Genomic DNA, 25,278 nt, shown 5'->3' on the forward strand with positions numbered 1-25,278 from the left:
GTGAAGGTTTTGTTTCCCGGATGAATAACGTGATAAACTGTTTAACAAACCGTTTTACCACAAGAGCTTGGTGGTGAATTATTGATAAAGGAAATGGGGGACATCTTTTCCATAGGTAGGTCAACATCTTTTTGGAGATGTATATCGATGCTCCAGTGGGTTGATTCTATGTGCATGAAGGGACTTGACATCGTTCCGACCACCGAGTGAGCGTGCGTGTGCGCGTGTGTGAGAGAGAGAGAGAAAGAGCAAGAGCGGGTGAGAGAGAGAGAGAGAGAGAGAAAGCGAGAGAGAATAAGCAACTTTAGTTACTAGGCATAGCTGCTGTGTCTCCTCCGGCACAGCGTGGTAAAAGAGAAGCATTTGGCAGTTATGGTTGATCAGCGTTTCTTTCATCCTCTACGCTGCATTAGAGACGACGTACACACTGAATAGATCCTGTTTCCTCCTTCGTTTTGACGGATTAAAAATAAAAGATGCCATGAAATACCCAACGAGCCGACATCTTCATCAATGTGCGTGAGGTATGAATTTCTACTAGAAATGATCCTGGCTGTCTCATGTCTGACAGAGCGTGCACAGTGAAGCAGATCTCAGCTAACCTTAATTTACATAGCTCTACAGTCCAACCAGTAGGTTATTTAATTGTATTCTGATGTTTTAACAAGCACATGGGACGTGGCTTCCCCTCAGAGCGGATTGAGACTATTGTTATGTGCTTATGTCTTGCTTTGACCTTGCTTTTTGTTATTTAGCCTACATAGCTTGAAGGATTTGCTTTTTATCCTGCTTTGTTTGGGCCATTTTAAAATCAGCGGCCACAGATAGAAGTTACCCCAGGGTAACAGCAAATGAACCTTTGACTTATGCAGGCTACAGCTTGTTGTGTGGAAGTTGTTTCAATTGCAGTCTGCCTGTTTCACATCACCATGTACTGTATGTTTCTTTATTTCTAGATGGCACTGAGGAAACCTTAGCAGGACTGTGACCACGGCCATCATTTTGCAGGAAAATGCATCTTTGGATTTCATATGTTTTGCTAAGTGCAACATCAGTGTGCACTGTTGAGATGGTTGGCAGTTATGGAGAAACATGTCAAAGACTTTGTGCCTGTGATGAGAGAGAGGGGATTCTCACAGTGAGCTGTGAAAACAGAAGAGTTGTAAGTATCTCAGACATAAGCCCAGTGTACTTCTCCCAGTATCATCTGCTGCTTACAGGGAATCTTTTGAAAAAGCTATCTGCCAATGATTTTGTTGAGTACAAGGGACTTACAATATTACATCTGGGAAATAATGAGATATCTGAAGTTGAAGCAGGAGCTTTTAATGGACTTCAGGAATTAAAAAGATTGCATCTCAACAATAACAAAATTGATGCCTTGAAGGAAGAGATTTTCTTTGGCCTGGAAAGTCTGGAATATCTACAAATTGATTACAATTATATTACTCATGTAACGCCGAATGCCTTGAGCAGACTTCGACATCTGGAGGTCCTGATTCTAAACGACAACTTAATATCTACTCTGCCTGTGAACATTTTCCAGTATGTACCATTAACTCATTTGGACTTAAGGGGAAATCAGCTTAAAGTGCTACCCTACTCAGGTCTGCTGGAACACATGAACAGTGTTGTGGAGTTACAGCTGGAGGAGAACCCATGGAACTGTTCATGTGAGCTGATTGCTCTTAAAACATGGCTCGAGAGCATATCATACACAGCTTTAGTCGGCGATGTTGTTTGTGAGTTCCCTTTCCGGCTTCACGGGAGAGATCTTGATGAGGTTTCAAAACAGGAGTTGTGCCCGAGGAGAGCCATTGCCGAGTATGAGATGCAACCCCTGCCACATTTGAGCACCGATGCATACTATAGGACTACGCCAGCTCATGTCACAGCCTCTTTCACCTCATCTGGGATTGCACGGTCCTCATCACGACCCACTAAAGGACCCCACCAGTCACGCAAGTTAAAATCAAGGCCCACTGCTCGCATCCCATCTAATAAACCACAGAATTATGGCCAAATTATTTCATATCAAACAAAATCCCCTGTGCCTTTAGATTGCCCAACTGCCTGCACCTGCAACCTTCAAATTTCAGACCTTGGCCTGAATGTGAACTGCCAGGAGCGAAAGATTGAGCATATTTCTGACTTAAATCCCAAACCCTACAATCCCAAAAAGATGTATTTAACTGGGAATTATATCCCTGTGGTGCGTCGATCAGATTTTATTGAGGCGACTGGATTAGATTTGCTTCATCTTGGTAACAATCGAGTTTCTCGCATACATGACCGAACATTTGGCGATTTGACGCACCTGAGAAGACTATATCTTAACGGAAATCTGATTGACCATCTTAAAGCTGAGATGTTTTATGGACTGGAGACCCTACAGTTCTTATATTTAGAATACAACGTCATTAAAGAAATTGCTTCTGACACCTTTCAGCATGTACCCAAACTTCAGCTTCTTTTTCTGAACAATAATCTTTTGAAAACCTTACCAGTGGGAACATTTAATGCCCTGACATTAGCTAGACTAAATCTTCGCAACAACCATCTGCGATATCTGCCTGTCAGCGGCGTGCTAGATCAGCTCACGGCACTAGTGCAAGTCGATTTGTTTGAGAACCCCTGGGATTGCTCTTGCAGCATACTGGAGTTGAAGATGTGGCTGGAGCAGCTTAGCACAGGCACGGTGATAAACAATGTCATCTGTGGTTCGCCTAAAAGGCTAGCTGGGGAGGACATGAGATACATTAAGCCAGCCAATTTCTGCCCTAATAACTCTGATATACTTGCCTCCATAATCCCACCCTCTGAAGAATCTTTTCCAGGCAGCACTATCACCATTGAAACATCCTTGGACTTTGACACACAATCCAGCGCTATTCCTTTGTCTGTGATGATTCTTGCCCTCCTCCTCATGTTCATTGTGTCTGTGTTTGTGGCTGCAGGATTGTTCGTGGTAATGAAAAAGAAACATCAAAAGAGTCAAAACGAGCACAATAACTCCATGAATGCTTGCATTAGCTCTCTCAACATGGAATATGGCCTTTACAAAAAGGGATCCATTCCCAAAGTCAGAACATCTGCTGGACATGTATATGAGTACATACCACCTCCCACAGAATCCACGTGCAGAACTTCTGCCCAAACACCAACGGAGAGCAAATCGGCGGATAGGTTTAGAGACTTTGACGAGTTGAGCAGCGCTTTTCTGGGTAACTCAGACGAAGAAGCAGCCAGTAATGTAATAAGCTCGGAATACAGCGCCACCACTCCAGAGCCACCTAACAAGCCCTCCAGCTCTTACCAAGGTGATCAGTGTTGCTACAGAGATGTACATGAGCCTGACAAGCACACACGCTACAGCAATACGTTACCATGCAGGCATGCAGCGCATTTGTCAAGTCAGTATACCTCAGACTTTGATGCAAGTCATCAATACATGCACCCAGATAGGGTACAACAGACAATACTCTATTGTGCATCACCAAGTGCAGTGTATGTGGAGCCCAACAGGAGTGAGTACTGGGAACTCAAAGCAAAGCTTCATATTGATCCGGATTACCTTGAGGTTCTTGAAAAACGAACAACATTTACACAGTTTTAGGAGACTTGACGTTGATGCTCAGAGCGGATGCATTGATGTATCCTTTTTTTATCAGGAATCCGACCATGTTTAAAAAAAACAGACAGAACTACTTTATCACCTTGTGATGGTAAAATATATTGTGATTATTTCTGGGAATCACTTGTCACATGATGGAATAATAAAACTACTCATTTTAAAGTATCACTTATCCCTTTACCCCTGTGGTGTTTAACAGTTTGGTTCAAATGTGTAAATATGATCAAGCAACCAGAAATCTGAGGCTATTATGACTCATCCCTACATAAAATACATCCTGGAGTTGTTTTGTCAACAATAATGTGACTGAATTTCTACTCTCAAATTAGAGTGCTCATGAAGCGTCCAGATGATATGTTCTTTTTTTTTAAAGATTAGTTTTTCGGCTTTTAAGGCCTTTATTTGATTTAGGCATGAAAGGGGAGAGAGAGGGGGGACGACATGCAACTAAGGTATAAGGGGTTGGAACCGAACCTGCGGCCGCTATGGTGAGGACTGAGCCTCTGTACATGGTGGCACACTCTACCAATTGCGCTACCCAGGTGCCCCAGATGATATGTTCTTATGCCAAAATAAACCATTTTTTTTGTTACAATTAGAAGTATGGCGCGCAGTTCTGGCAAATTTAGTCAAAAGGAAACTCCCAAGAGAGATTAAATCAAATTTAGTCTGCAGGTAAATTGATCTGTGACCATGAATTTGACCTGTGAGGTGTTGACAAAAGTCCCGCATCTAGGAAATTGTAATTCAGGGGAGAATGGAGTCAGACACATTGAGGAGGCAGTTTTTCCTCCAGAATGCACAGCTCGGGGAGGATCATATTAAATGTATGAAATCACAAAACAAATTCCAATGTAATATCTCAAATCAGAGAGTATGAGGCCAGACAATCTCTGCTCTCTTGTTTGCAGATTTAAGAGAGAATAATGAACGTGTCCTAAAAATACATACAGAATCAGTGGTTTTCCCTTGGAGCCTCCCCACCTTCAAACCAACTGCACTTGTGGATTATGGACACAGGTTGTACTTGTATTTAATTATATATCATTGTGTTGTAACTGTACTCAGAAATGTTGTAACTAATAGATTACAATCACAGCCATATCCAGATGTATTGTAACTGGAAGAAGATTTGCTATAAAAGGCTAAATCATGCATCAAATTTGTGATGCATGATATAGCCTTTCATAGCAAATCTTCTTTCAGTATTTCTGGCAAACATCTAGCTTGAAAACACACTTGTCGAAAAATGATGAATTGTAAGTGTCTTACATTTATTTTTACCACAACCAAAGCACTTCACAAAAAGAAATCAGCTCGTAATATATGCAATATGAAAGTTTGACACTCAGAGAAGTACGTCAAAGGACATTCCTGTCTTTCATTGTACCATTACAATCTTTTTTTCTTCACTATATCTCGGAATACCTTTACGAAAATTGTTTTTTAGTTGCAATACATTTGAGTAGATTTGCAATACAATAAGAGTCCATGTTTCTCCATATACTTCTGTTTGATATTCAGCTGAAATCTGTTGGTCTCAGGCCCAAAACATATTTTAAATGACTGCATATCTTTATGAAACTTTCTTTTCTTTCTTTTCTTTCTTTTACAAAAAATGCACTATCAATTTATACAGGTTAACAATGATGTCACTTTCTGAAATGCACAACATGGTAACACGTGCATATAGCCATAGAAGTAGGTTTGATAACTGTATACATAAAAGTACATCATGTTAAAAAAGCTTGCACTATGCATAGATATATAGAGTATACTTAGACAATCTGTACAAAATGCCAACAGCTCATCCTCTCGGCCACCAACCAACATAAACATGATATTTAATAATATCACATCCCATAGATGTTTATTTAAAATGTAACACTCATGAATATTCAAAGGTACTTTGGAACCACATTTTGTATAATTCATTTTTTCTAAAACTTTATATATTTTTAATTACCTGTGTTTTTAGGGGAATACTGAGTGGATTTGTGTGTGTTGCGTCACAGTGAAAAAACAATGTCTCATTATTTGGCATTGTTTGTTTTCATTTGTGGGCGCATGAAATCTGCAATTAGTAGTGTCTTTTTCTCTCCTTTTAAGGGGGGGGGAGGGGGGTTGATTGGTAGTGTATCAAATGTGTAAAGGTTTGCAAGAGCTTTGGGTTCTAGATTGAATGCAAAACAAATACATGCTTGAATGGATAAAGTTGTCTAATTCACAAAAAAATGTTACATGCTCTAAAGGATCTAAGCCCATCATCCAGTCAAAATGCAGTCAGACCAATTTCTGAGTCAATAGTATACGCCTGGAAATCAAACTTTATACACAGAGTAAATTCACTTCATATGCAGTATTATGCACTGAACTTATCATCTTAACTCAGCTAATTAGAGGACATGGTGCATTTGGAACCTGTCTGCATGTCACTGTGCATTACACTGCAGCATTAGTCATGCTGTTTATCAAGTATACAGTTTTGGTTTGTTGCCTTTCACATGTTCAGAGTCATTTTGTGTTTATAATTTGAACTATGTCTGCCCCACACATTCACACAGTCACACAGTGCAGCAGGATGTAAACCTGCACAGGTTGATATTTTGTTAGATGGATTTTTTTAATCAATACATTGCTGTGAAGTCAGTGGTGAAAACACTACAAACCTGCCCAGACAAAATGGTTTTATTGTGAGCAGTCTACCAAATTTAGTCAATTGTTTGAGTTCTGAAAATAATATATATATATATATATATTTAAATGTGTGGTAAATTGTCTGCAACCAAGCTAATGCAACAGATGAGAAAATAGCACATAACAAAAAAGAAAATAATTTAGGTTGCTAGTGTATTTGAATAAAAATCTGATGCATTTATTTTTCATGATTTTCTTTCAATTTGTAAGAATATTGCAACTGTGTAATGGAAAAGACTATCTATTGTAAATAACAGACATTTGTAATTTTTTGCTCTTTCACCTTTTTGTCATCAGTGACCAAATGCCGATATTTGTCACAAGTGAGACTGCAAATACTGATAATCCAAAAATATGTTAAATTGAAATGTCCTGTGTATATGTGCAAATGTTTCATTTGCAAAGAAGAAGAGATCCAGTTAGTGTCTTATTCTTACTCCAAAATTTGTTTGCTTTTGTTTGCTCTGTTTGTATTTTAATATGAAACTGTGGTTTTCTATTTCAACCTCTGATTTGTAAATAGAACACTTCATCAGCATTTCCATACTTGCATTGGCTCTGAAAAAAGAAAAAACATGGTCTCTTGCAAAACCACAGTACAACTAGGAATATGTGGGGTAAATATATCTACAATGTGCTGTTTCTTTAGTTGTTAGCTGATGAATAAAAGATATGCATTCATATGCCAGTGTTTCTGTGTTCCCTTCACCCTCAAAACCGTGGCGTGTGAAGTAGATATGATAGTGCACAGAGAGGATAGCTTTGAAAATGTTACACAAAACCCCATTGACTTTTTTCAGAACATTATTAAAATTACAGTACCTGATTCAAATGTTAAGATCAAGCCCATTGTCATTGGTTTCAGTTGGGCAAATGGGAATTAACAGTCATAGAACATGCCTAGGGCAGTATTACAAAATGTACTTTTGGCAACTGGGTTTCATCTACACTTTTAAATTCCAAATGTTTGCTCTCGAGCATCTGATAGATAAAGCTGGGAAAAAGATATGTGACCTTACTGTAACTGTGAACACATCTGCATGCACGTGAAACAGACACCTGCTAAAAAAAACTGTATTCCGAGCAGACACAGCAGTATCCATGGAAACATCCAATTACCTGACACAGAAAAACAATTCTAGAGCAAAAGGCACGATGCTAACACAGAGTGTGAACTAATTTGTAACTCAGACATTTAATTGATGTATGTATAATGTTGCATGTCACTAAATTGTACACATCGTAGGTGAAAACCTAAAGCTGACTTGCATGGAAAACATTGCCCTGCGTTGCATTTAGTTGTGATGGACAAATAGCAGAATCTGTGTCTGAATAATGTTCATTTTAATAACCACAGTGGATCACCTTTGACTCAATATGTTTGTCAGATTGATGGTGGTATGTTGCCTAGCTGCTTGAAGACCCCGATTCTGCTGGGGAGAGGAAAATTAGGGCAGATCTGCATTATGTAAGCTTGAAGAGATGTGTCAGGCCGAGTGAAGACAGCATATGACTGTAAGCATTCACCGAAGGAAAAGACCTTTACTATCTGCATACATTAGGCAAGCAAACACAGTATAAGTACCAGTGATTAAAACCTCTTGGATATGTCTCCCATCTGGCAAAATGTAGAGTATACATGTTCCAGTTGTTGTGTCAGACTGCGTTTCAGTCCCTGAACCTTTTTCAGTCTTCTGTTTTACTTTTCAGCAATGTTGCATTTCTCTCTTTCTCACTTTGTATGTGTGTGTGTGTGTTTGAATGTGTTTCTGGATGCATAAATTATTGACTCAGAGTGTATTCATGCTTGCCTCAAGGACTTTAGCCGACTGTGGCAATACCTTTATCCTCTCTTTTCGTCTTTTAACGTTTTTGTTTCAAAATTCTTCATACAACTCAAAACTAATAATTTATGTAATACATCTGTCTGTGTTCAGTGTGCTTGCTGTATGTCAACGTAAGGTCCATTGTTTTAGATGGATTTGATGAGAAGTGTCATGCAGCTGGGGTAGAGTGGTGTTTACAAAACCCAGAGAGGGGGATTTGGATTTGGAATGTGTTAAACTTTGCCGGTATATTTACAACAACTGGAAACAGTATGTCTGAGACACACTAATATTTGTGAGGGCTTATCCAGGCTTATAACAGCCAACCTGAGAAAAGTGACAAAATCCCTTTTCATCCTCCCATTTATGGTACTCCACACTTAACATGAGAATGGTATTCTACATCAAGAAAAAATAAAGCTTTGCAAAAGCCAAAATAAAATGTTGTGAATAAAGTGAATTGATGTGTATAAGAGGCTTTCGTAGCTCTTGAGTGCTGTGTATTACAATGTCAACTGTAAGTTGTATGCATAATACCCATCCTCTTAGATTTCCTGCCAGTACCCAGAATAAATAATATTCTCCACTTCAAAATGATCCACTTTGAATATCATGTTGTCCCTCCTTCAGTCACTAAGCACACTGTGCAGCTTGTATGCAACCCTGCAGAGTCACTCATCATTAACCTCTGTCCATGCCTGATATCCATCCTCTTTTTATCAGCCCTTTTTCCTTTTGGCTCTTCAACACATCAAGGGCATGTCCTGCTCTGTACGTTGGCCTAAAGTGTCACAATAACTGCTAACAGATCGACTGTCACACTTTAGTCTGTAATTTATTGTGCCAACATACAGGCCTCAATGGACTTGTAAATATGATGTAAAATGTGTCTTTAAATTGAAAAATTCAATCTGTTTCTTGTCTCACGGTGGGTTTATTTATAAATGTGGCACACCAGGGTGATCCAGCAGTGTCTTCTCCTGATTTGAAAAAGATGTGACCTGAAAGGGCCTGTTTGTGTTTCCTCGTTCAGTTGAGAGAGGGAGAGACACAAATCTCTCTCTCCCTGCCAGAACAATAATGGTACTCAAGAGGAGAGACGGTTAAAAAGGACATGATTTTCTACAGAGGCAACTGACCATTTGAAATAGAAAAACTGAAGGGGAAGTGCATACATTTAAGGTTAAAATTAATACAACCACACTGTGCTTTCAATTGACAGCATATTTTAAAAATTAAAACAATTTATAGTCATATTTTGTATTATTTCACACAATCATTTCATAGAAGTGTCATCATTTAAAATGCCAACATGAATCTGTCTTGGCTGTGAAACTTTTGAATTAAAGTTTAACATAACACAAGTGCAGCTATTGCTGCAGTGTTGCATATTTCCGTCTTCTCTCTCCTGACCATCTCATAAAACGGAGCCGACAGATGGAGGAAGGCAGCTAACTCCTCGTCTACAAATGTTTAAATGTTCAATTTGTTCTGACAAGCAGTTTTTAATCTGACAATATCTTTCTATGGTGGGGGGGACTTAATATGTATTCCCCTAAAATATTTCCATACAGACACTATATATTGAACTAAATGGCACATAAATGAGTTCACATAACATTAATCTATAATTGTACGTGTTGTGGTTAAACCTGATAGTGGGTAATTCTGTATCAGATTAATGATAAGTGGAAGTGAAAGCACAGAAAATCCATCTATCTTCATCCGCTTATCTGGGATTGGGTCAAAGGGGCAGCAGCTTAGAAAATGTGTAATGTAAAAAGTGTAAAGGTACACTGCGCTATTTTGGTGATTCACTTCCCTTTTTATTACTTTATGATTGTCATTCAAGATTATCATTCTATTTCTTAAACAATTTCTATTGTGTATTGTGATTACTGAAGTTCCCATGAACTGGAAACAACTGGATGTGCAGTGCTGTGCATTTGTACGATAATACTATCTGAAAACCTCAACCCTAACCTTCCAAATGTAGCTGAGCACAATGCAGTGTTCGAACTTTAAACAGTTTGTAAATGTGTGAAACTGATTTCAGTTGAATAAATTCACGTTTCCTTTTGTGTCAATTTCCCTTTTTAATTTCAGTTCAATAACACTTTTTTTTTTTTTTTTCATTAACAGTTTATTAATTTACTCTTGTCATGTGTGATTATAACTATACCACAAACTACATTTAGGCAATATGAGTCAAAGCCATTTACACGTTAATCTTTCTCCGGAAATGCAGTATTTTTGCCCTGGCACAGTGTCAGATAAATGATGCGAGCTCATATGGATTTGGTTTCTTACTCAAGGACACTGCAGCTGAACAGACACTTGGGGTGACAGGGAAACCTACTGTGACCCTCATCATCGCGAATGTTTTTGGCTTATTGTTCTGTAACTTTACGGTACAGGACATGGTTTATAAAACTGCATCATAAACCATGACATGTCACAAACAGGCTACTGTCCACTTAAATCACTGTTCTCTAAAAGCCAACATGTAAATACCTTCTAGTTATTCCTCTATTTTAGTGTTTTCCTTATCTCTTTTCCTTTACCCTTCCATTGGCCACCATTACTTTCAATACCCAGTAGTTTGTGTAACTTTTCTCTTTTCTATAATAACAGCACTGTAAAGCTAAGTCAGACTGCAGTTTTATTGATCATCCTATTTATGTATAACCACATGTTTCAGAGAGACATGGAGACATTTATGGATACAGAATTGTCTACAAAATCAAGTAGAAAAAACTTTTCTTTCTGTGTAGTAGGTGGCAACTCAGACACTATTCTATTTAAACTTGAAGATAAGTTTTTAAGCAGTTTATAGTTCAAGGCACATCAAGGCTCTCATGTTATACTCAACCCTCGTGACAGGCTGAAAGTGGGTTGTGGTTCCAAAAAGCCCTTTTCCGTGTTTCTGTCTTGCTTCGCTGTGAGTATCCTGGGATTTACAACAAGCTACAATGGGTCCAGACAGATGGCATGGTGGGGGTGTATGGTAACCATCTTCTGAACCCCAGGGAGCACTGCCATATACAAGCTGTCAAACAAATATCTTCACCCAGAGTTTTCTTAGTTATAATATAATGAGGACCTGACTTTGACGCTCATTTTCACAATTGTTCAGATGTCCAAAAGAACTGTAAATATAGTGCTAAAGCCAAATCCTTGCTTCTCGTTGCAGAGTTTATGCATACACTCCCTTATTAATTATATTATTGTTTTGCCAATAGCATCTTCATATCTTCTATGAATGCATCAGGGAAACGAGGCCATCGGGAATTTACATGAAGTGAAGTAGCCAAATAGGTCATGAATATTATTAATATTCAAAAAGAAGCACTTCAAAGAGGGGTAACTCAATGCCTCAGCATTACCTACATTTGACCATTCATATATTTCCTCATTAACTACACTGGGAAGCATTATTTGCTGAAGGCTGTGTACTGCAAGCTGGTGGCTAGTGCATCAAAACAGTTCTTTCAAGTTCTTCCTTGGGTTAAATATCATGCAACTACACAACTCCTAACAAGCTAAAAGACTGAGCTGCCAGAATGTGTCAGCTGTGGTAATACTGATGAAGCTCACAGCAATTTATGTAAGACACTACCTCAGCGGTTCACTGTTGACTGGATAATTGACAGGCTATTGTTGGTTGACTGCCAAGATATCCCAGAATTCCCAAAAGACATGTCAAATTTGTCCAATCAACCACTAAAAGACTTCACCAGTTTTGACAAGTATTGTTTAACTTTTCTACAAAAAAAATGTATGCCTTTTGAATAATTTGAAAGAAGTGTTAATGAAAAAAAATCAACACTGCTTTTAACCATACCAAACAATTTTACACTTTAAACCCTCTTACCCTCTTCATTCTTTAGCTTGCTCTGTTATACCTAATAACTGTAACTCTAACAACAGCAAAGCGCCCACATATTCACCTGTTTTCAATTTCCCTAATCTGCCTGGCAGTCCTTGCCAGATTATCTATTTTTGCATCTGATGTAGCATCGCAGCCTTTATTTCCCTCTGCCTGGATAAGTGTGCCGGATTTGACCTTACGACCCTTGCCTGCTTTTAGAACTTGGTTAACGAACCCCCATTTTTAGCGGCCATTCAATTTGGTCCAGACTTTCATGTCCCCCTCAGGATGAAATGTAATTACTTTGGTGCGCCATTAACTTTAGCAAACTAGCAAATGTTGAAACATTAAAGCATTTAAATAAAATGGTTAACAGTAATAACATTATACCTGCTAAACATCAGCATGTTAACACTGTCAATGTGTTGCCATGCAAGCTTCATTTAGCTCAAGTACAACTTCACAGAAGTACAAGCATCTTGTTCTTTCATGCATTCTTTAAACAATATAAATAATGAATGTGATATTTTTACCTGTGATCAAAAAAACATGTTGTCATTGTCATGCTAGGGCATGGCACCACAAATGCTTTCAAACCATATTTTTTGTTGATATTTCTGAAAACACAACGCGGTAAAGGATATGAAACACCGGCATGTATCTTAGTTCACAGACAAAAACAAAAGAGTTATGCCATCTAGCTTAGGTTAGCACTAAAATGGTTCAGAACATCACATCCAAAGAGAACAATGCCAATCCCTGATGAATCTTGAATACAGCTGCATCTGCTACTACTGCAGCATCAGCTATAGCAACTCAGGTGACTGCAGGGCTGACACTCTCCGTCTCACTCAGCACAACATTCAGCCACAGTGACAGTGAAGAGAAAAGTAGGCTATACTTGAAACAATGTGACTGTGATGGCCTCATTAGAATTATTAGAAAGATCTAATACAAATATTTTAATATTTATGAAAGCCAAAGCAAGCTAGTAGCGTAACCGTGTGTGTAGGGATATGGAGAAAATGACATATTTCCTTGTAAAGACCGAATTGCAATTTAGTTACAGGTCTGTATTTGTGTTTGTGGTCACAGAAGAATGTGAGCTTACCACTAGGCACAGACATGCTGCTCTACTCTTGAAAATACAGTACATTCTTGTGGCGACACAATCGTGTGTAAACTAAGTTATAGCCCCTCTGGAAGAAAGAAAAAAAAAAGAGCATCTATTTTGTACCACCCTGCAGAGCCCCCTGCTGCAGCTGAGCATGCTGAGTGTGTGAAGAACCTCCCTAGAGCTGCTTTGGGTTGGATGTAGCTCCTCTGCATAGCAAACTAATTTAAAGGCATTATAGATTTAAGAGAAATACAAAATATTAAAAAATGTTTGGTACCAATCAATTTCTACACTGATTTGCAATGTGAAACTCATAAGAATGTAAGATGAATTATTCAAAGACACTATTTTAGATTTCACAATGTCTGTTAATAATTCATCACATATCCTGCATATTTGAAAATACCTGAGTTTGTTTGGAGTTTTACATGCATATTCAAACATTCTGAATTGACACAGCATGTTTTAAGAACTAAAAGAACAACATGTCTTTTTGTGTTTGTGAGCTTTTATATTTCATGCAATGAATACTCCAAGACCTTTGAAAGATAACAATCAATTCCTAGAAGATGATGTGAATTCATGCAAACAGATTATGACTTCCTCCCCTTTAATCACCGTGTTTATTGTGATCTTGACTGGCCCTTTTACCAACACAGGGGGAATTCTCCCACGGGTTATAAAACAGTTAGAAACTCCTCACCTAGCCACTGGCTACCAGATCAAAGCAACATCTACTCACAGGAAAACAGTCAAGCAGGGAAAATGTTGGTTGCTATGGCAACTTATAGCACTTCTTGTATGGCCTCACACTACAATGTTATTATTAGGACAGAAGCATATTAACTACATTAATCAGCCAAGCCCTTGCTTGTACAGCAACAACACCTGCTGTGATGATTGCAGGTTTTGTTTATGGACTATTGTTTAGTCACAGATATTACAGACAGTAATAAACAAACATTTTCCCTTAGCCATAGAAAATATATTTTTAAATATTTCTCATCACACGAGAAATACGGCATGGTTCAACTTGGATTATTAATCTTTCAACATGAGATTTGTTCATGTATGTATGTATAAATCACATGTTCCTTGCATTTTCCCTGCGTGTGTCCTTGTCTCCCTCCCAGGAGACTGGATTTCTATGGCACAGGAGGATGGCAACATCAAATATTCACACTTGGATTTACCACACGCAAAATAAGAGCGTCCTTCGAAGTCTGACATCTCCTGTATAATTATGTTGTGGGGATTAAAGCAGGAATGGAGCCTAATCAGCAGCAGGATATGTTGATAAGCAATAAGCCACAAAGACAGAAATGATTAAAACCCCTTTCTGATCAGAAGGTCCCATAATGCATCAATCCTCATAAATGAGGTCAACCACTTTGGGTTGCCATACAGTTACATCTAATAAATATGTGGTTTTGACAGCTGTAGAATCCTGTTATGGCTTAGCACAGTGCATAAGCAGAACGGTGAGAGAGAAAGACAACAATAAAATGTCCTTCATTCGTACAGAGAGTCATTGATTTGCTATTTCTGAAAATGTAAAAGAATATGTCTGTGGAATATAATACGGAAGTGCAGTTTCTCTAAGACTTGACATTTCTGGGGAAACTAAAATAGCTCCTATTTTTCAGTCTCACTTTTGAATGTGAATCTTCCTGACTATGTTTTGGTTGTGTGACCTGATATTTGGCCTTTTGATAGCTGAGCACCCATATAAAATGTTCCTCTCAGTCCGATTGCTGCACTTTGGCAACTACTGTAACATATAAAAATGTCCTTGTTGCACACCACTTTTGTCAGAATGGCCATTAGTAATTATTTGATGTTAGGTGGGTATGGTTGGTATTTGATTTACTGTAACAAAGTCTACACTGTAAATACAGTGTACACCATTTCATCGCCATGATCTGGAAATGGAAATGTTTTACTAATGTGCAACATAGCACAATGTTTTTGCAATGTCAAGGCAATGTGAATGAACTGTAAAAATCGTCAATTATTTATAAAAGGAAGTTGGAACATTGGAAAGATTTTAAATTTCTCTAGCTCTTGTATCAAGTGTCTTCCCCAGTATTCCTCTTGCTGATATAATGCAGTAAGGACAGGATTAATTTAAAAATGTACTGTGCGCTCGTGTGTCTGTGCGTGTGTGTGCGAGTGTGTGTTTGTGTGTGTGTGTGTGCGTGTGTGTGCGTGTGTGTGCGTGTGTGCATCTGTCTCCATGTTTGCCTGAATCCTGAGTGTTCGAAATAATGCAATGAACCATTACGCAATAGTTAACCCATCACTTTAAATATGTCTGCCAGGGTTACTTAGGTCTAATTACAGACTAAAATATGTATTCCCATTAAGCAGAAAATGATTCCTGTGTGCTCAAAAGCAAGGAATGTAGGCATCTTTTATTCAGTCTAAGTGGTTGTCTGTGCATCAATCGATGCAACACCATTACAATATCTGTACTTCTTTATTTCACGACACAAATTCTGATTACGCTATTGCAGCATTTTAATTCTATTTTACAGTTAATACAACTTTTAGATAAAAAACACATAGAACTGACAAACTGGTTTTGCGTCAGAGACATTACTTTCATGGTTGGATGTTTGTTCCAGTTCCTGATGTTGCAATTCCCGCATCACCTCTTTGTGACATTTCTGCTTCTATTTCTGTTAGCACTGAATATTACACTCATACGTGAAATAAATACAATATACAAACAGAAGAACTCCATGTCCTTAAGTCTCATTCCAACTGCCAACATTAAATATAGCCACATAGGCTACTGATATTAACCAGGCTTGATGTGCTTCTAGTGTGAAAGAAATGAAAAAGCAGGATAAACATAAACATGATGAGAAGAGCCTTTCAGTAATCTGTGCCATTGCTATCTTATGCGATGACTCAATGTTCTTGAATAGACTTATGATTTATTCAACACTCTGCAATTGCGCTGTATCCTTATACATGTTCTTCTGGTGTACTGAGCTTGAGCTAAATGTGCCCAAATAAGGATGTCATTGATCATTTCTCAAAACTTCTGGTCTGTCCTTTCCAGCTGTTTCTCATCTTCACCCATCCTGCAGAGAAAGCATTTTGCATTTTATGAGTGTAATTAGCAACACAAATTTAAGGGTTGATTTTTACAGTTTATACCTGCCGCACTAATCAGTATCCTATACTACAGGTGTTTCCATTTTTAGATCACAAATAAAATAAAATGATTGTATAGTGTTGTAATTTGCACTGCAACAAACCAAGACTTTATCACCGGACTCAACAGTCCCCCTCGGATCTGTGGAGCATCTTTTAACTGATTGTTTTGGTCATAGCCAGAAAACGGTTACTGCTCTTTAACGTTGTTACCAGCAGCAGCAGGCAGCTGTGCGCTACCTACCCAGCACCAAACGGCAGGCAGACACTGTTATCAACAACCTAGTGAACAGCATTTAGTAGCTGAAGAGCCATATATTTCCCTTGGGATTGAATGAGTGAATATTGGATTTTCTGTATATTGTCCAGGTGCATGCCACAACTTTATATGAGTAAGTAAGCAACTTTACTTTTATGTAAATGTGACAGTTAAGCTATCTCGAATTGGCCACCAACAAATTAATCCAAGTTTAAAGTTATAATTCCTAAGATTTTAGTACACAAGATTGACTTGGTGACACCTGGGGTTACTGGTTGTACAGTGATAGCAAGTGTGTTTTATTGATACAGTCCAACAGTTCACTTTCAACCGACACATGCATCAGCCAGCAGGAACAGCAAAGACACCTTGAGTGGCTACTCTGCCGGAAATCCAACAGAAGCTTCTTTTATCTGTATACAGCTCACCCATACAAACTGTTTTGATAAAGAAGACCGACTTTATCACATCCAAAATGCATCCATCATTTCTTGTGAATCCCATGTGCGTAGTTAGCAAATTTTAATCCTGCAGCAAGGCGGACTCCACTAGTAACCTGAAACTCCAATGTAGAGAGGCCATTACAGTGTACAAATACACAAAAAGGCTTTTGCTGGGAAAAAATGCCAGCTATAAATAGTAGCAAAATAGGAATTTGATTTAACGACAAAGTTAAATTATTATAACTTTTAGACCCTTCTGCAAATGCCATGGGGGATCTGTATTACAGTGACTCTGCTGTGCACTTCCACTGGGTTTAGTGAGTTTACCTCAATAGTGCTTCGAGCAGTAATAATTGGTGTGACCAAATGATGTGAGTAGAGGGACAGCAAGGTGGTTATGCAACACAATGCTGCTGTCATCTTGAACATGTCTCAAACAGGGAGGTGGACATATAATGTTAATTAGCTTGAAAACACAGAACTGTTTTCCCTCCCAACACCTTCATCTTTTCCAAGCTTGCTGAAAACAGCCCCTGCAGTACGATCGATGGAATTTTTAATCACAACCGCACTTTAATTACTACAATTTCTCCTTCGCAAATTATTCTTCATATTGAACTTTTGAACTGAGTAACCAAGCTGCATATTATAATTATTTCTGTTGTTTGTGTTTGTGTTTCTTTATCGTGTCTTCTGGTCATGATGGATCACTCTCATGGGCCAACTGTTTCTATGGATAGCCTGTATTAACTAAATCCATCGTGAGAAGCAAGATTTGCACTTACATGGGAATCTTTGGAATCCTACTGCTGTGTCAAATGTGTTAATATGACGTCAGTGTCCCTGGTTAAATGGTCACATACTATATTTCTATGGAAGACTAGCTTATTAGTGCATGACATTGTCTTTATTGATTTTTTGAGATGCCAAAAATATAACACTAACAATCGAAATCAAGCTAAATCCACTGTGCTTTTGAGGTGAAAAGGTTGCGCTCCTAATAAAAGAGGAACCAAGCAGCAAATCTTGAACTTGGTTCAGTTAATAAAGGTCTAATAGTAGCAAAGACATGGGCTGAATGCAAACACTCCCTATCAGTCGCATCCATGCAGTAGTTGGTTTAGCAGAGTGTGTGTGTTTAGAATCTTAAAGGCGAGGATCCAGACACTTTATTGAATGCCACCGAAGGGGTCAGATAGGAAGTGGCACTGAGGGGGGACATTCAGGAGTAGTTATTCACATCATTGTGCAAAAATTGTGATAGGGTTCATTTGTCGTCGCTCTCCATGGACAATCATTTTCACTCAAACTCTATTAAGTCTCCAGAGTGGATTTGGTAGTAAAGGTGTTGCATAAATGCTTAACGAATATGTGACATCAGGATTTGTCTGTCTTATACAATAAGCTAAGTTAAGGACTTTAGCAGACAGACAGTAGTATCTCTATGTTGAGATGATTTAAGAAATGTTGATGCAAATTTAGGCAACATTCAGGCTAGGCTGGATTAGTTTCCTGGCTGAGAAAAGCAAAAGAATTGAAATGCAAATAAGACAGGGATTACTGAGAGAGCATTCACTCCACCAGTGCCTGCTCCATTAATGGGTGAAATACTGATCACGTTTGACAATGGTGTCTAAGTCTAATGGTGATTCTCTAGTTACTGTTGTTTTGTTGTGTTGTCTTGCATAGCAGTATGACAATATAATTCCGTGTCTCTCTCTTATAGCAGGTTAACTCACTAAATTCCTTGTCTTTGGTGAGTCATGAACGTGATTAAGAGAACGATTAGCACCTTGCGTGGTAGATTATTCAGAATAAAATATAACATCAGCAAAATGATCCAATATAAATTGATAACCATTAGTCCACACACTCTGATTAAACTAGTGCAATGTGGCAGGCGGTCCCTTTTCCCCGAACATATTTGCCCTTGTTAGCGTCAACCTGAAAACATAACAGAGTTGACACACAACATCAGTGAGAGAGGTAACATTTTCTACCTACGTGGATAAGGGATTTATTTTGGCTGCCCAATGAGTTGCATTTGATTCCAAAGAGAGTAGTGCTAAATGAGAAACTGAATCATCTCAACTTCAAATGAATCCTGCACACCCACAAGTGTGAAATTTGTAGCTGCGGGGATGGCACTGACTTGAAAGTGCCTAAATGTGAATTCTCTTTTATAGTTTTTCTGATCTCTGAAGAATAGCAGAGATATTTATTGAGTCGTTTCTACCTTGTAAAAAATGTATTTACTGCGCTTGAATGTGCTTCTGTCTCTTTTGTTGTTTCAGCAAATGAATGATGCTGTTGTAAGCAATATTTCAAATGAATATTACTTTTATGTTATTCTGCTTGTTAAACTATTTATTCAAACACAGAGATACACACCTTGATTTTATAGTAATATGAGTTACATGAAAATACTCTACAAACATACTACAGACTATTTTATCATTTTCAGTCAGATGTAATGTGCCGTTTCCTATGTTGAGAGTGCCCTCTGTTGGCAAATTGGCAAACTTACTCAGCCTGGTAGAACAACCACAATATCCCTTTTCCCAGCAGCCTCCTCCAGCTTCTCCTAAGGGGGTCATCAAGAGCTCCCACGCATGCTGGCAGATGTAATGTTGATTGAATTTGTCTCTCCCACTGCTCATTTCCTTTTACTCCCTTTATACCACTTGTCTCCCACTTACAGTCCACCGTCTCCCATCAGCAAGTGACTTAAAGGAAGTGAGGGAAGGAGGCAGAAGTGAAGAGACTCAGGGCAGTTTGTTTGTCATCAAAAGTCTGTGTCCATTGTTAAAGTAGTCCAAATTTAAATATTCAGTCCAATAACCAAATGTTATTAAATCAACTGCTCCAAATGTTGCCTAGGTTTCTACTTTCCACTCTACTGCATCAACAAAGAGACATGAAGTGGATGGGGTTAATACATGCTATACAATCATCTAACTTAAGTCTTTATGCTGTGGCATTATCTCTTTAATTCTCTAAGCTGTTGTGTCTGGGCATTAATGGGCATTCTATTAAAAACTCTCCCTGCACCATTGTCTTGCCTTTCCTTGACACAAGGCCTCATAGTCAGAGACCTTGAAGCTGTTTTTTTCTTCTATAGGGACAACTGACACTAACATTGGTTTCTGGGGGAAGGGGACACATTTTAAGGGGAACACGACACCTGTAGTCTCTCCAGAGTGTCCGTACACCGAGGTCTTATCCCCAATTTTTCTTCAGGGAGTAACAAGGATATCTTGCTTACGGATGTTCCCAAACCTGGATGTGACAGTCAGCAAAACATAAGGAAAGCTTTTAACTTTCTTTACTCTTTTATTTTTAATACATATACATCTTTCACATTTTTATTCATGGTTATGCATTGGAAAGCCTGTGAAATAAAACAATATCCATCAACTAAAAATCCATTTTGTCTTGCTTTTCAGAAACGTCTTAAGTGTTTGCATGTTTTAGTTCTACAAACATGTTTGCATTATTTGTATGATTTCTTAGGATACAATAGTTAAGAGTAGATGGTAAGTTTTTGAGTTTGTACTGTAGAGGTTAAACCCAAGCTTTGAGCCCCTGAGGTGCTGTTCCACGGGTAAATTGACCCACTTTTTACCTTTTTGATCAATATAAGTCCTAGTCATATTTGCAGTTAAAACTATTGGTTCCATGTATTTCCATAAGATCTTAGTTGGTTTTCCAGACCAATCACCGCTTGTATGAATGTCTGTGTAGTGCTGTGATGTTGGTGTGCATGTGGTGAAAAATTGTATGTGCTTCCGGGTTTTATACCAAGGGCACAAACTGTCTCTTACAGTTTACACCAGTTAATAAATTCATATCTAACAATCATCTCAAAAGAACAAGGACACTATCTTTATTCCTCTAAACTACATAAAAATACAAACAGGGACATCTGTGAACAGTCCCTAATCCTGCTGCAGAAAAATAGATTGGTGGATGACTTCCAGAACAAAGTCATTTAATAACGGCTTAGAGGAGTCAAACATGGGAACACCAATTGTATCTCAGTGTGATATGACTCATTTGTCAGAGTCAGTGGAGCTGCAACCGGTGGGTGCTCAGAGGTCCAGTTTTGAATGACCTGCCATATAAATGTTTTTCAAAACACTTTTGGCAGTATTTCTTTTTGTTTAACATCATCAGTTCATCTTAATTTAACCAACAAGTCCAGTCAATAAATCTTTCAACTTACAGTATTTAAAAAATATGTTTTACTATAACCTGATTTAGACACAGTATCCTGCAACAAGAACAGATACAATGAGGAGTTAAATACTTTTTAATTTCCATAATTTTTTCCAAACATATCTTGAAATGTCAAAAATCATTAATCAAACATCCTAAAAGTGTTTTGAACTAAACATGTAAAAAAGGTCAATGGTTGGTGGGTTAAAACAGACATGCTGCTCATTAATAAACACTGTTTTCTTAGCTTTGTACATACTCATAACAACCAAACAAATGACCAGAAGCCAAAGTACGGGGATGCATGGACTCCTGATAATCATCGCAGACTGTTATAGACTTTGCAGTGCAGGTATGCCAGCTTCTCAGCCCTGCTTTTCCTCAGCATAGGGAACCACTCCTGATGGCTAAGCTCCACAACCGTGTAGCCAGCCAACTTCAACTGCCTCCTCTTCATGGCATGAAGGCCCAACAACTGCTGTGAATGGTAGCAATAGTGATTCCTGCTGGAAACTTGGATAGCAAGTTTGACTGTGCCTTTGAAGTTCTGAGGAGCTGAGCCTCGCCTACTGGGTTTGACAAGAGTTTCTATAATGTCACTGGTCAGGTCGAGCCCTGTGTCAAACAGTCTCCCACCTTCATCAGACTCCACTCTGTGAAGAGATGTAGGCCGCTTAACCGTAGGAGATGGGGTTAAAGGTTCTGGGGTGTTTTTGCTGTTCATGAGCTGAGCTAAAAGTTCCTCAGTTATAGTTACTCCTATATTCATTCTCCCCCAACCCTGATGAGAAGGAAATGTAGATGAACTGTTCTCTGGAGATAGTGTGGCTGTGTGGGATGCTGGGTTCACAGGTATCGGCTGTCCAGTGGTGTCGAGATGTACTTCCAGGTCAATGGAGCGAGTGTGGGGGAGAATCATTCTTTTACATACAAACTTCTCTCCTCCGAGGAGATCCTGCAGAGCAGATTCTGCCTCCTGAACCTCTGGCTTCTGACACACGTCTGACTGAGCAAACTTCCACAGCATTTCTGTCACCTCTTCTCTCAGTTCACAGCTCAGCCTCGGGCCCCTCCACTGAGGCAACTCCAGAGCCACAGCTTCATCTAGAGTAAACAAGTCTTTTTTCAGCTCCAGCTGTGTGGATTTCAGTGCTAAATTGACATATTCAGGACTCAAAGCAAATGCAATAAGGTCCTCTGGGAACTGAGAGACAAAGGCCAGGCCAAGAAGACCAGTAAGCAGATGCTCTGGGTAACGCTGGAATTCAGCCTTCCTCCTCCTCAGGGCCTCTGTGAGGCTTGGATAGAAGCTTGGGCTCTGGACTGGGAGAAAGCCTAATGTGCCAAAGGCCCACACCAGTTTGCATGAGTCTTTGCTCCTACAGTGTGGCACCAGAGAGGGAACTCTCTCAGCAATTGCCATTAGGATGTTATCATTGCGGTAATGCAGTGCAGAACAGGCCAGCGCGACATGCATCAGCCCCTTAACACCCATCCTGTGGGCCCGTCGAGGAACTTCCTGTGCCATGGCCTGCAGCCATGCCCGGTGATACAGGTAGCTGAAACGCAGAAATTTCAGCACATTCACCATGGCAAAGTCGCTCATCTCCTCCAACAAAGAGTGTGCCTTATCAACAATGCGAGTCACTGAACCATCAGATATTGAAGTCTGGGATTTAAAGAGCCCCAAGCATACAGCACCAACTTCCTCAGGGTACAGTTGCTGTAAATGACGCATGAGAAGCTGCTCTACAGGATGGATCAAGTCTTTGGGGCACCGCCTACCTTCTCCCATTATATACAATAATTGCACCAGCTCAGGAACCCCCATTTGTCCCAGGTGCCGACGGGCTGAATCAAAAAGGTGCTGTAAGAACTGGGGGACCTGCCTCCCAATACAACGCCACAAGTCAGCAGCTAAAAGCAACTGGTGTAAACTCATCTGGTTGGCCCGGCGGCTCAGCTCGTCCTCATACAGCCCGAGAACAGTGTGGGCACAGGGCATGCCCAGCCACACAAAGGACTGCAGCACCTCCAGCAGCTGAAGTGGATTAAAGAGGCGAAGGTGTTCCACAGAATACCGGAGGAGCATGATGAAGCGTTGGTCACTCCTCACTAATGACAGCTTATCTGGATGTAAGCGGCTGAGTTCCCCAAGAAACTGAGACACGTCAGACGGTTTCATGCTGCCTTTTAAAATAGTCACTTTTTGGAGCAGCGGCAAGGCCTCTTCCCATTCGATTGGGCGAGGCCGCTGGTTGAGGTCAAGGGCTATGGCGGCATACCCTGGCCGGCATTTGAGGAAGGCACGTGTATCCACCTTAACATCTGGTAGTGTGGGTTTTCTGTAGTACGGTGAAACTGATGGCATCTCAGCTTCAGGGCCTTTGTTGAAAGCTAAGTCAAGAAGTGTGTTCTTTGAGCTGGAGAGGTGCCGCGAGCAACTGACACTGTAGCGATTGCACTGTTGCCAGAAGGAAGGTGTGAGAGTGGAGACACACTGTTCATCTTCATCAATATCTGTTTGGCTCTGGAAGGTTCCAGATTTCCACACAGAGTGATGATATAAGGAAGGATTGTAATACAGCCTGTATCCTCCTTGAGAAGAGGCATCCTGGTGTTGCCCTTTTGTTCCCTTGTGATCATCAGTCTCATTCTCTTGTTTGACAGGCACAAGCTGAGCCTGGGTAGAGTCCTTCCTCAAACCTGGGAGGTAGCATAGCCTGGGCACCCGTCGACACAGCACACAGGCAGCCATCAACCTCACAGCTAAAAGACAAAAGCAGGATTTCAAAAGTCAGCAAGCAAATGCCATCCTACTATGCCTGGTCATAATTTACTGCAAAATGGTTTTTTTTGAGTTTTCTGGGTTGGTCTAAGATGTCAAGAGACGAATAAAAGGTTGCTTCTAAAAGAGTAGGAAAGGTAGATTTGGAGTAATAATGGAGTCCAGTTTTAAAGGACCTCCAAATTGATTTAAATACAATAAAACTTTGTATAGGTTATACACTTTACTTGACATTTATGGAATATTATGGTTTAAAAAATGTGCATACAAAAGGTTTTTCCATACCAAACTGTCACAATATCCAATTAATTGTACATTTCTCAAAAATGAAGGTAAACATATCTTGTCAGGCAATTGAAATAAGTGAATTTCTCTTGATGAAAACCAAGACATAGACAGTAATATTAAGTGCTATTTAAAGCTACGTTTCTATGTACACCACTGCTTCTAAATAATTATGAGTATTTCCTGCCTGAAACCCAGAATACCTTTTGTTTCAGTGAGTGAACCCCCCCATACGCACACACACACACACACACACACACACACACACACACACACACACACACACACACACACACACACACACACACACACACACACTTAACTAGAGTCACTAATTATTCTTAATTTTTATAAAGGACAACACACATTAATTATCATTTCTGTAAATGGGCCAGTGTTAGCCAGTCGGCTAGTTTTCAAGAGTAGTCCTTTGGCCAGATTTTAGACCAGACAGACATAGATTTTAAAAGTTTGAATACAAACATCGAGGTTAAACAAGTAGAGACACCATTCAGCTAACGTTACTGTACAATCTAAACCATGGTGACTACCTCCTCATCTTTTAAACTAGAAGATAGCTTATTGTGTATAATTGCAATGCTCTGACATGCATGCACGTTTGAACGTTCGTAGAGGAACAGCCACATTGCAGAATGGGAATGTGGTGTCAGGTAAACAGCAAGTAACGTTCATTTAGGCTTAAATTGCTAACTAGCTATCCGGCACAATGAATTCTAAAATAAATCACATTACACACATCTATGTCATGTAACCTTTACCTCTTGAGCATCAACACGGGACTGTTTTTAGCAGTCTGAACATGTAAAACACCCATGCAGTTCAGAGAAGGAAGCGTTAAATCCACAAGTATGCTACAAATACGCCGGAACTCAAGTACTCCCTCCTTCAAAATAAAACAAACTAGACATTATTGGCTCGAAGATGTAAGCATTGATGTGCAAAGAAAACAGAAAA

At 39.3% G+C, this 25,278-nt stretch overlaps 2 protein-coding genes across 5 annotated transcripts; one reads left to right on the forward strand and one right to left on the reverse strand.

Annotated features, from left to right (window-relative positions):
- The first annotated feature begins 266 nt into the window (after nt 1-266).
- Nucleotides 267-7,012, forward strand: slitrk5b (SLIT and NTRK-like family, member 5b). Of its 2 annotated transcripts, none has more exons than XM_034885717.1 (2): nt 267-524; nt 957-7,012. In XM_034885717.1, exon 2 carries the CDS (start codon nt 1,013-1,015, stop codon nt 3,614-3,616), a length of 2,604 nt encoding a protein of 867 aa, XP_034741608.1. In that variant the 5' UTR covers nt 267-524; nt 957-1,012; the 3' UTR covers nt 3,617-7,012. The 2 variants fall into 2 exon arrangements, with proteins under 2 accessions (XP_034741608.1, XP_034741609.1); XM_034885718.1 differs by having other exon boundaries at nt 267-515.
- Nucleotides 7,013-21,306: 14,294 nt separating this feature from the next.
- LOC117953233 (FAST kinase domain-containing protein 5, mitochondrial) lies at nt 21,307-25,278 on the reverse strand. Of its 3 annotated transcripts, none has more exons than XM_034886058.1 (2): nt 25,083-25,278; nt 21,307-23,992 (listed from the first exon to the last, which is right to left on the reverse strand). In XM_034886058.1, exons 1-2 carry the CDS (start codon nt 25,136-25,138, stop codon nt 21,550-21,552), a joined length of 2,499 nt encoding a protein of 832 aa, XP_034741949.1. In that variant the 5' UTR covers nt 25,139-25,278; the 3' UTR covers nt 21,307-21,549. The 3 variants fall into 3 exon arrangements, with proteins under 3 accessions (XP_034741949.1, XP_034741950.1, XP_034741951.1); XM_034886059.1 differs by having other exon boundaries at nt 25,077-25,143; XM_034886060.1 differs by having other exon boundaries at nt 21,307-23,999; nt 25,077-25,109.

The sequence above is a fragment of the Etheostoma cragini genome, chromosome 11, assembly GCF_013103735.1.
Source record: "Etheostoma cragini isolate CJK2018 chromosome 11, CSU_Ecrag_1.0, whole genome shotgun sequence".
Lineage (NCBI taxonomy): Eukaryota > Metazoa > Chordata > Actinopteri > Perciformes > Percidae > Etheostoma > Etheostoma cragini.

What these genes read in the sequence shown, in the direction of transcription:
- slitrk5b (XM_034885717.1), top strand. Translation starts at nt 1,013, where the DNA reads ATGCATCTTTGGATTTCATATGTTTTGCTAAGTGCAACATCAGTGTGC.
- LOC117953233 (XM_034886058.1), bottom strand. Translation starts at nt 25,138, where the DNA reads ATGGGTGTTTTACATGTTCAGACTGCTAAAAACAGTCCCGTGTTGATG. An exon ending in CCCGTGTTGATGCTCAAGAG is followed by an intron (nt 23,993 to 25,082) that starts GTAAAGGTTACA and finishes TTTAGCTGTGAG; the next exon opens with GTTGATGGCTGCCTGTGTGC.